Source organism: Aptenodytes patagonicus, chromosome 2 (assembly GCF_965638725.1).
Source record: "Aptenodytes patagonicus chromosome 2, bAptPat1.pri.cur, whole genome shotgun sequence".
Lineage (NCBI taxonomy): Eukaryota > Metazoa > Chordata > Aves > Sphenisciformes > Spheniscidae > Aptenodytes > Aptenodytes patagonicus.
The window spans coordinates 49,081,216-49,093,609 of NC_134950.1; the positions used below are offsets into that span (position 1 = coordinate 49,081,216).

At 41.3% G+C, this 12,394-nt stretch overlaps 1 protein-coding gene across 1 annotated transcript; it reads right to left on the reverse strand.

Annotated features, from left to right (window-relative positions):
• RNF125 (ring finger protein 125) lies at positions 1 to 11,989 on the reverse strand. The gene is made up of 6 exons (XM_076328956.1): positions 11,823 to 11,989; positions 7,750 to 7,903; positions 5,231 to 5,325; positions 3,749 to 3,839; positions 1,336 to 1,443; positions 1 to 268 (listed from the first exon to the last, which is right to left on the reverse strand). The coding sequence occupies exons 1-6, from the start codon at positions 11,987 to 11,989 to the stop codon at positions 176 to 178; spliced, it is 708 nt and encodes a 235-aa protein (XP_076185071.1). The 3' UTR covers positions 1 to 175.
• Between the last annotated feature and the right edge of the window lie 405 nt (positions 11,990 to 12,394).

The window sequence follows — 12,394 nt, forward strand, 5'->3', positions numbered from 1 at the left end:
ATTTTTTAATGAAACTGAAATTTAATTTAAAAAATAATTTAAAAACAAAACAATGCTTAAGGAAAAAAAAATTAGCTCCATGCAGGTTACTAACACTCCATTAACTGCAAAAGGCTAAATTTTAATGACCATGTTTATCTACAGAACATGTCCTTCCACTCTTCTGCAGTAGCCCTTACGTGCTGTTTGGATGATTCACATGCACATATTCTAAGAATGACCCATCTAGAACTCTTTCGACAAGAACTTCTCCAACAGTGTTTATGTCCTGAAAGAAGAAAAAAAAGGTTATTTTATTGAATATCAAAATAGTAATTAATGTGTTAATAGATTTCATTTTGACTGCTTGAGTTACCAGTTAACAAAATACTGGTTTCAGTGGGTTTACATCCATGTTTAAAGTTTACTGCCTAACTTTCTACTCCTTAGTGGTAAACATTGCAACATAAAGCAAGAGAAATCATTATGAAACTTGCAATAAATGAGAATGTCAAATGCAGAAACAGAGTAATTCAGTGATTATGCAAAACCCAACAATGATAATGCTCTTTATTAAAGAGTCCAATTTGGTGATGCATGTTATATTACTGTGTATAGAAATAAATACTCAAGTCTTAGCTATACTTTATGAAGCTATATACGTGAGCTATCATTACAGTGCTGTCATACGTAAGCCTGTTTCCGCCATGTGCATGGATTATAGGTTCAAATTATTAAGATGGTTCTTCACCCCTGCCCTCCATTTGGACATCATTTTCTTTGGTGCTTTTGCACCCTTCGAAAAAAATAATTTTTTATATCTTTCTTTGGGATTTTGTCTGGATGAGTATCAAACATAAATATAGGAAAGCACTGACTAATATTCTTGAGAAATTCTAACAGCATGTTAATGCTTGTGCTGCATTTCCTATTTTGCAGGCCACTCAGACAGCAAACAGCTGCAGCACCTGTCAGAAGTACAACCGTGTCACCTCAGGTTCTTATAGAATAAAAATGGGTTGTTGAAACAACTTTCATTTAAAGTACGTAGGTTTTCATTTGAGGATCTCCAAGTCATTTATAAACATGAGTCAGATGCATAATACCTGTTAAGAAATGAGGTAAGGGAGTACCTTTCCCTTGTCCCACCATTAGACAGCAACAGAACTGAGGACAGAATCCGTAAGTTGGCACCTCTGAGTACCAGACTATGCTGTTTCTGTACACATCTGCCACGCTTCCTGACTTTGTGGTGCAGTTATCTGCTCAGTTCTTTTCATGAGTGATTGTAAAAGGTGTGGAAGAAGATACACATAAAGAAATGGAGTCCAGTAGTTTGCAAATACCATTACTCACTATGTAGTCTTCATAATGGGGTGTATGTCTGAGTTGAAGATGGCTTATAAAATTTCTGCTGAAATAGCTTGGATCTCTCCCAGGTGTTAAACAACAAATTGGACAACACTATAAATAAATGGAAGGAAGTATTCAATTTTCATCTCGGCGGTTTTACAGAAGAAATATTATCAGTGTTTAAAAAACCAGAAATGTGAAATAAGTGGATCTGTTATGGCCAAATGGCATTCTTTGAGCAAGACGAATACTGCTAGGCACAGTGCACTTCCAGATCAACTGTCAATTATGCTAATTCCTGCTGTGTAATTCGTGTCTGCAGACATCCCAAGGACTGTCAACCTATATAGATCTGGTGGTTAATATACTCCCTCCTATTAGCTACAAGAGAACAGTCATTCAAAAGCATTTGTTTTATCCAATACAAAATTTGTTTATCATCCAAACAATTCATGTATCCATTTGTTTATCATTCAAATAATAAACTAATAACAAATAATCCATTTCTTTATCATCCAAGCCACTGTTTGGATGATAAAGCGCTACAAGAAACATACAGGATTTCTCTGGTCATCAATAACAAATTAATTAATCTGCGTGCTTACAACAGAAGGGCCTAAAACACTTCATCAAAAGAAAAGCTGAATTACTTCCTGTGGGTTCTCTGTAATATAAAAGTTGCAGTTGCTGCAACATTTATTTCTTCAAGCAATATCATGAGAACACTCTGTGTATGCTAAAAAGATGATTATCATGGAATACACCTTGTGTGAATATGCTACGTGTAGTCTAAAAACAGCTTTATGACATCTTATGGAAACAAACATTATGATACAATACCCTGAAAGTTCCTATGCCTTTCTTAGAACTAAAAGTCCCATGTGTTTATTCTAAGTTTGAAGTGAAAAGGTTGAAACAGCTGTGCCGAATCACTTTTTCAGGTACTCCTGAAATCCTGAAACAGTTACTCCAAAGGTATTTCAGAATTAAAGGGGAGGGTCAGTGTGTCAGTAGCAAATGACAAAGTGCACCTCCCAGCATGTCCCCTCCCTTTGCTTTGTATTAACGGCGTGGTGTCTACAGTTTATAAACCAACTAAATTATGAAACCAGTAGGACTTAAAAGATCACATTTTCATTTCCCTGCTTATAATTTTTACATTATTTGTAGGCAAACATAGTTCTAAATATTGTTTTTTACATTAGGTTTCAAAGAAATGTGCAACAGCGGCTGTATAATGCGTATTACTCACAGGTCTCTCAGGATCAGCTTGTATATGCAACTCTGAATTGAGCAAAGGATTTAATAATTTTCTAAGTTTTAAGGCTTAATTCTGCCCTACAGCTACACAATACAGCTATTTATGAATTTGCCCTGAGTGAAAAAATGAGCTTATAGACTGATGGGTGTAATAAAAATTATTGACAATTATTCCAGTTGACCAAAGTAAATACAGAGTCTAATCTGAAAAATACAAAATTTGGCAAAATGTTACGCATTAAAGCATTAACTCAGACAAAGGTGAACACAGTATACACTCTGAGTCAACGTTTCCTTTAATTTACTTGGAGCTCTGGCTCCACAATAACTTACTAATATGATCATGGTTAAAGTGGTGAAAACTAACCTGCAGTGTAAAAGGGAATGGAGCGGGTTTCCCCCATCTCACCCGCTGCAGGAAACGGGAGCATTGGTTGATTTGTCTACAAGTCCTTCGGTCTGTAACCTCTCTAAAACACCTCTTCTGCGAGATGTGAGAATCGGAGTCTAAAATGCCTCGGCAAATAACGATCAGTGAAGTCAATTAGGCTTGTCCAGATCTGAGTCTACACCCTATGGACCTCAGTCCTATGAACAGGGTCACAGTAAGACCTCGCAGCCCCCAAGGACCTCCAGAATGAAGCCATTTATGTGAAGTTACCTTAACTTTAAAAAAAAACCAACCACAAACCACTATGACAGACTCCTATATAAGGCCACATAAGCAGTTCTCAAATTAGAACCTCAAAACCCAGATGAGAATACACAGCAAACGCTGCACAGAAACCTGAGTTAGGTCAGTAGGAATAGCACATACGGGATTTAAAAGCAGGCAAGTCACTGAACCTAATACTGCTCATCGTCTTGGCTGTAAGTAACTGTTTGTTGTATCCATCATAAGACTTCCTACACCGTTTTCAGTGCTCCTACCAGCACTCACAATGCTAGGAGTGCTAATATTTTAAACATTATGTGCATACACGCTTGTCTGTGAGAGATGAGGAGAGGGATTGAATATAAGTATGTTTTTTCTCCACTGTCAAAAAAAATTAAACGATATATTTTCTCTTTGTCTATTATCTCCTATCAGTAATGCTTGCTAGAATTAATCAGTTTAACACGGGGATTCAGTAAAATATATAGTTATGTACATTACCACTGCTCTCCTTTCCAATCTGTGGTAAGTGAGACAGTGGTCCATTAGCTCATCCTCATCCATTTCGCACTGGCAATAAGGACAGGAGTATCTGGGAATAAGAGGTAGTATATTGTTAGTGGATGCAGATGTAACTGATACATTTTCAGTACTACAAGCAATAAAAGAAGTATTTAGATTTCTTTGGCCAGGTATCATTAGGAGCTGCTTTTGCCATAGCTAAAATGCAGCATGGGTGTATGACGTGTACCTGGGTGTGATGTATGCTATGCTGGCAAAAGGCCAGCCTTGCTAATGGACGCTGCGAGCAGTGCACAGAACTGTGCCAGCGTGTCAGGATATTGATCCAGAAAAGCACTCTTAACGTAACCATGACCGTAGAGAAGAACAGATGAAAATACCAAACACTACAACTATAGACGTTTGATAAAAGCATCATTTAATCGCTGTGATACACTTGGAGCATGCGTGACCAAACTGCCAGTTCTCAGGAGCCCTCATTAAGTATCGACACTTTCTTGCGGAGGATTCCTACTTAGTTTTCAGTACAGGGTATGGTCTTGTTGCATGGTGGAGACGCTGTTTTCAGGTTAGTGCCGCTTTCAAATGTGTGTGGATAAATGTTCAAGTTTTTCTGAGCATCAGAAGAATAATAACTGATGAGGAGACAGGTCTTCTGAGCAAGCAACCTGAATAACGTGTCATTTAGGAATTCAAATAGCAAAGAGTATAGGGACTTTAAATTACATAACTAAAAAAGCATTTTAATAATGATATCAAAATTGCTCCTAATCATTAATGGACAAAACTAAAGGCCATTGAACTTCAAGACCTCAGTCATTCTAGAATTGCTACACACCTAATCGATTGCTCTAACAGGTCCTGCCCTGAAAGAGAATGAAAGGGACAAAGAATTTGAACTTTTGCCATACAACACACATATATTCTGTAAATATATATATTCTCTATATATACTATAAGTATATAAATATGAAAAGCTGTCAGTCTTCTTAATTCAAAACTATTTCTGAAGAACAAATTATATAAGACAGCCAATTACATTTAGATTATTATTAGTCTTATTCATTCTGGAAATAAACAACATTTTCAAGGAGTTTTATTTGAAAGTAAACATAATTCTCCCCCAAGAAAAATAGCATAAACTGCTGACTTGTCAAAATACAACTGTTTCTACAAAACAGGTCACATGGAGCTAAATTCTATCAAAATCATACTAACTGCAAGTAAAATGTATTATTTTGTAGTCATACACCAAAAAAAAATTAGCGTCCATTTTAAGTACTATTTGAGTATTATGATGTAAAAGTATTAGTAGAGGATTCATGTTGAATTCTATGAAACAGAAACAAGTTCCAATTAAAAAAAAAAAAAATCAGAGAATTCTTCTACCAGTTTGAGATTACTATGTTGGGATAACAAACTCAAAAGTGCTTTTACGATGTCGTCAACACTGAGGTCTACCTTGTTACAGCATCTCCAAGCTCCTGTACAGGTCCATATTTTTCTATATATTTTTCACAAGTTCTTAAATGAGCTCTCATTTCACTCAGACATACCTAAGCAATGAGAAGAAGCAGCTTGTTATGTTTTATACCACGACACATTCGCGCTGATACATCATTCTGAATATTTTCTAGTTCAAAGCCCGATTACAACATTGTGGCTATACCTAGGGAAGAATACACATCTCCTCCGGCTACTGGCTCAGTTCCTCAAGCATTTTGTTACTGGTTCAGTATTGCTCTAATACATTTCATAATAACAACATTCAGCTTATGAGAGTAAAGTCAATTTGAGTGAAATAATTATTGGTTTGTGGTGATTTTATTTGTCCCCTGCCTTGGCCCTTAGTATTTTGGACTGAAATGTGGCAGGCAAAAGGGAAACGTTTCTAGTTTGGGGAGGGGGACCCTCCCAGTTCACATCTTGCTCTGTTTTTAATGGTGAAAATCTAGACCAACTCTGTTAAAACCAAAAATATTCCAACATGAGGGCCCGATTCTGACCTCAGTGAAGTCATCAGCAAAACTTTTTTATAGATTCATTAAGGATAAGATTTGGGGTTTATATTGCTGCTGCTACTGGCTGTCCTATTTCCTTTAACTCAGAACCTCTGAATAACAAACCTGGTGAAGCACAATTGTGAGGTATTTTCTGTGACGAGAAAGAATATGAAATTATATGAAGTCGCCATGTTGAGATATTAAAATATTATTTGCACAGAAACAGTGCAGAGACTAATATTACTTCTAGGTTATTCTATATTCTTAACCTTTAAACATTGATGACTGGTGAATCTTGGTGAAGAAATTTAATATAACCCTGTCCCAGATGCCTGTGCCATGGCTCTACTACAAATGACCATCCTGGCTGCAGATGCAGCAGAATGAAAATGCTCAGGCCGCAGTCGCTTAATTGCAATTTCCACTCCCCAAGTGGAAACTGCAAATGAAGTTAGGTTTACACTAACACAGCAATCCATGCACTGGAGCATTTGCCAAGGGTAGTCTGCCAAATATCAGAAACACCACACAAAGGTGTCTTGGCGCTGGAATGCATTAAATGCACCCTCCTTTTCAACATATCTTAGCGGTCTCACTGATGGCTTTATGCAAGAAATACAGCCAACACTTTCTGCAGCCACAAGAAAGATTATAAACCACTGCAAATATCCATAATCAGGTCAATTCTTGTGCTCTGCCACTGAAGAGCAAAAAGCGGTACTTAAGCTCTACTAAGTATTGAGAAGCCTAGCTAAGCCATACGTAGCTCAGCACCTCTTAACATACCTGTTACAATTGGGTTCCTTCTGCAAAACCTGATTTTAAAAAAATATTGAAATTAAATTCAGTATTTAGCCACTGTTAATATCAAGGTGTTGCCGTTCATGCATTTCATTGTTAGTTTTAAGCAGATCGTTCCCAAATAGAAAATCCGTGGCAAAAAGGTAAAGAAGCGATAGTGTTAACAACAAATAAACTTTTTTGCTGCTTTTCTTCCGTTCTCTGGAACTCCGCACAACCCTGCAAATAGCAGTCTTTCTGAAGTTCACACATTTACGTGCTGTTTTACATTTTATGGTATTTTCACACTTCTGCTGCTGCTAGACAAGAAAGACTTAAGGGTACTGTTTTGCAGTTAGCAAGACAGGAGAAATTATAAAAGCCAGATGTGAATCCGTTCAGAGAAAAAATAAGAGGGAGTCAGATCTAAGCTGTACAATCTTCTCCCACAAAACAAGCGCAGGACTGAAGAGTGTTCATTATACAGAAAGAGGCACAGAGTAAATATTCACAAACATGGGAGAAAATACTTGGGTTTATATGAATTTTCAAGTAAATGTGTATTAATTCAATCTTGGTTAACTATTTTTCCTCTTGATATATGCCCTGTCCTCCACCACCAAGTCCTGTTAACCTTTTGCTCTGCACCTTGTTTTGATGAAACATGACTAACACGTTCCAGTTCCAACAGTAGCATTTAAAACTTCATTTGCATGTGAGTAAGTGATGTTTCAAAGGCTTTATTTAGATTTAAGGAAAAAGGCTCAGTTTAGGTAGCTTTACCAAAGGGGGGCAGGGTGTTTTTAAAAAAAAAAAAAAAACCCACAAAATTTTGTATCTTTGTCCTGTATTTTAACAGATGCAGTTGTGGCCAGGATTTTTATAATTAGGCAATTGTAGTACATAAAAAAAAAGTGATTTGTCCTTTCTCTAGCCAAAGCCAGCATAGGGAGTCAAGAAGATTCAGTTCCCATAGGTTTAGGCTTGAGCTTAATATTTGCAATGGCACTGGCAGAGTGTTTTAGAGCTCTTTTAGATATGGAACTTGATAAATCACAAAAATTTATTCTTCCATCATCATGCCGGTGGAGTTTCTCTGTTTAGACATGCCCTTAAAAAGGGATCTTAATAGTGTTAATTCTCGTGCATGGATACATCTCGGGAATTATTTAGTAGTTAGTGTTCAAGGCTGCAAACCTGTGTTTCGCATTCTGTGCAATTTTGGTATGTGCTCTCCATCTTCTTGGCAATATCAGTGGCTGGAATTCCTTCAGAAGGAAGATAAGCGCGGCAGTAAGGGCACGTCCACGCATTATTCTTTAAACTTGCAGAAATACAGGAATGACAGAATCTATACATAGAAAGAAACAAAAACAAATGTGATAATCCCCCCCCCAACATGCTTCAAATAAGGCAGGGCATATAAAAAAGAATCAAAATTTTGCACCAAGTGCATCCCCAGTGTAACATGGCAGGATATTTGTTCTTAGGATATATTGTTAAGAAGATTGTGGGTATTGTTCCTACAGCCCTACTTGCGTTAAGGGGAGCACTGAGAACAGACAAACTGAGCATCCTGGTAGCACTGAAATGTATGTGACTGTGAGGACTCATTTCAGAGCAGAAGCGAGGAACCCATCCCCTGTGGGCTGGGCAAAGCCTGCAGTCCATGATTTCAAAACCTGCCATCACAGCAAAGATTATTTCATTTTGTTGTTATTTCATGTGTTGCTGCTGGACAACGTCACAAATATACATACTGATAGCTTACTGTAACTCTTCCTGAGCCCATAAGCAGAAGAATACTCCATGCCGCGCCTATGATGGACAACAACCCAGGTTGTTAAGATGAGGGAATTTCTCCAATACGTGATGAAGTCCGGAGTTGGAGAATTACACTCGGAGGTTTTAGGCAGCAGTTGCAGGGAAAGTGTTAGGTTGCTGTGTGGTAAGTGGTTCGCTGATCTAGCCATCACAGGGTTTGGACTGGATAAAGGCATACCTACCTCCGGGAGTGTCCAAGTCACTTCACTTCTCTGGTTTTAGTAATAAAAGCAGATTGGATTAGTGGTCACTGCAGCTGCTTTTGAAAGCTTTTTGTCAGTTACGGATATGACAGATAAGCTTTGGTGAATCTTCCTGAAGAGATTTAAGACATTACTGCCCTTCACTATCTGAGCACCATTGCAAAGCCCCAGTGCTAATGGGACAGGAGAAGGCCTTTCTTTGCATTAGATTACAGCTTCCCATCACGTCAAGATAGGGATCTGAAGGGTCTCAGGTAGAGTGACAGCCTGGGGCTGCAAGGAAGGACAAAAGAAAGGATGCACACTGACTGCCGGCCCCTCTGGCTTTGGAGGAGCTAGAAGGAGCTGTCGTGCTAGACTGCAACCCACAGTGAGCACATTGCTCAGCCTGGGTGAGTGTGCAGACAGCAGACACGCAAGGGTGAGGAGGTGGCAAAAGTCCTTGCACCTCTACGATAAATTTCCACTTGTGCCCCTCTGCTAAGTACCACAGCCCTGCAGCAGAAGCAAACTTGTGTCTGCAACCCCAGCTGCATGAATGCAAAATTTCACCCAAATAAACTGCTGACTTCGCACTGAAACAGGTAAGGAGCAGGAACATCTTCCTTTTTGCCAATTCTGCTTGGAGATTTAAATGTAGTAGCTTCCAAAAGAGAGGCACCTAAAACCACAAATCACTATGGTCGTGATCAGCAGATCACTCAAACCAGCTAGTACTGGTGGTCATGCTGTGCCAATTTAGGATGTTGCCACCCGCACCCTCCTGTGCTGCCCCTCTGTTGAATCATAGAATCATTTATGTTGGAAAAGACCTTTAAGATCATCGTGTCCAACCATAAACCAAAGGTTACCCACCTTTCCTTCTGTCTCCTCTCCCAACCCTCCAGCCCAGCAGAAGGTATCATGTGCTTATCTCTCAGATACTTCTACTCAGTTTGGCATTTGAGTGCAAATCCACCCGCTTTCCCAGTTGCTAAAACGCTAACCTTTGCACCAGAGCTGCTAAGTCACGAGTCCACATTGCCCCCACCAGCTCTGCTACGTAGATAGCAGCTCCAGCAGAGGAGTGGAGTTGGAAGCTGAGGGAAAACCTTCTTCAGCCACTGTAAAACAACTTGCCAAGCTTGCCAGTGCATTCCACAACAGCATTTCTAACATACTTAACAGCCTGTGATCGATCTATAGGAGGATTTCAGATGTAATCTCTTCTGTGGAAGCTTTCTTCATATATAGCTCCACGGAGCCATGTAAAATACAATCAAAGCCTAAGTCAGACAGAAGGTGGTATTTTGCAGTTACTTTACAGAAGTATAAATGATTACACAAAGTGCAAAGAGAGTACAGCCAAGACCCAACACGCTCCCTGTCCAAGGATAAACTCTGAATTGTTACACACGGTTTGCCCTCGGGCAGGTTTTAACTTAGATTATTCCTGTACTTTAGACAGGGTTGAAAAGGTTTCTTTGTTTCCCTGAGGAACAGATGAGTCTTCTATAAATAACCCTGTATAAGGTTCACACATGCTGTCTGAGAGCTTTCCCCCTTTAATGTCACAAAATATAAAATCAGATTACCCTTTGCCAGTTTGTTCACCCTCCCCCTAAAACTGTCAGTAGCAGGAAAAAAGTTGATATAAAGGATACAAGGATTGGTGAAGAACAACTACACTGATGCATTATACACAAATAGTCTTTTGCTATTAGTCAGTGATTTGTTCAGTTGACTATGAAAACCGTTTGCAAGAATTTCACGTTCAGCAACAAGAACCCCTCCACCCTTAACCCAATTTATCGCTCTGCTTTATTTGCTCAGTCCGTACCTAAACAGGTAAAACAAATAAACAAACAAAACTTAAAACAGTGCAGGCAGATGAAATAAAACCTAAGCATCTCAGGATATTGACCCTGAACATTGCTAAAGCCCTACTTTTTTTCCCCTTCCATTTAGCCTCCAAACAATCACCTCAAGTCTCTAGTTAGAGGCTGCACAACGCTTCTCAAATCCAACAAAAGCTAATACATTAGTCCTTGAAGATCCTGAGGGTGCTGTAAACAGTTGCATTTTTAGAGATACATACATGTGTATGTCTCAGCTCAGGAGCACATCATTTTCCGTGATCTGTGACCTGGTATAAATAATAAAAACAAGCCTCGCCAGGTGAATAGCAGAAAAGGTGCAGCTACCTGCCTGGATTTCTGTTGAGAAGGAACTGTGCCAAGTTGCCTATAGTTTCTCAGGCCAACAAGTTGTCCTGGAAACTAAGAATGGGCTCAGGAACATGCTAGGAAGCCTTTTATCTTTTTTTTTTTAATTATTGTTTTATTTTTCCAAAATTATTCCTAAACACTGGCTTACACCATACTTCTGACTGCCGTCATCACTAGAAGGATGCCTGTGCCAGGTGCCACGTTTGTACAGGGTGTCACTAGCAGATGGTTCACGTTTGTTCTTGCATTTTACACCTGCATACATTGCTCTGTGCTGATTCTATCTGGGATCTTTATGCTATGCTTTCATCTGGACAAGACTGAGATTAGGGGTGATACTCCAATTATGGCTCACATTAAATTTGTGGTGAAGGCAACCATGAGAAATACTCACTTGGAATTTGAACCAGAAGAACACACTCACTCTAGAACAGCTGGTTTTACTCAGGGATTTTTTCAGCGGTCCGGAATAATTGGCCTTATCCTAAAGCAGCCATCCCAAAATCGATTTTCTGGCATATCCTAACCTTAAGCAAAGTTAGCTGGGATATTTCTAGGTATTTAACAGGAAAAAAAAAATAAAGCACGGGCGTCCCAACCTCTCTCTGCAGTCAGCAGAGAAACAGACACAAGGTAATTCAGTCTTGAACGGGCTGACTCCGGAGCTGCTTACCTGCGCCCACCGCCTGCAGAGGCACGCGTACGGCGCTCTGCTTTACCCTTACCTATACGTAAATTACCGATGGAACCCGATTACTCCCCTTTCAGCCCGTTCAGAGCGGACTGTCCCCCTCTCCCTCGGCTTTTCCCTCTGGCCTCTCCCCGGCCGGGCGAACCCCGGGTGTCCGCACCCCGAACCTCTCCCATTGCCAGACCCCCCCGCCCCGACCTCCCGCCTGCCTCCGTCCCAGGGGCGCTCCGCCGGCGGGAGACGGCCCGGGGCCGGGCTTACGGAAAGCCCCTTCGCCCGGGCTGGCGACGGCTCCGGCGGTTCCGCCGCGGGGCTCCGGCCGCCGGACCGGCCCCGGGCACTTACACGTGTCCGCAGGGCGTCCGCACGGGGCGGTGCAGCACCTCCAGGCAGACGGCGCACTCGAAGGAGGGGGCGGGCGGCTGCCCCGCGGCCGGCCGCTGCTGCCGCCGCCGCCGCCGCTGCTCCCCCGCCGCCGCCCGGCCCGCGCCGCCGCCCAGCGCCGAGCCCATGGCCGCGCCGTGCCGAGCCGAGCCGTGCCGAGCCGAGCCGCCCCCCGCCTGCGGGAAGTCCTCGGCGGGCGCCGACCGACACCGCCCCGGCACGGAGAGGGAGGCCCGCGGCGCCCCCGCCCGGCACGGCCCGCCTCACCGGCGGGGCTGCGATCTCGGACAGTGGCAAGTCTCCCCCGTGCTGGGAAAGCGGCGGAGGGAGCCCCCTTTTTCCAACAGAATTTTACTTCCCTGAGCGCAGGGGTGCTGTGGGTGGGGAGGGGATTGCGGTCTTGAAGTATCCAGGAGGTAGGCGTGACCTTCAACTTTTTAAAGCCTAAAAAGTGTCAAAATCAAATAAACGCAGCGTATTTGTTGTGATTCCCTGTAACGCATACTTACAAAATACTAGTATTTTTAAGAGAG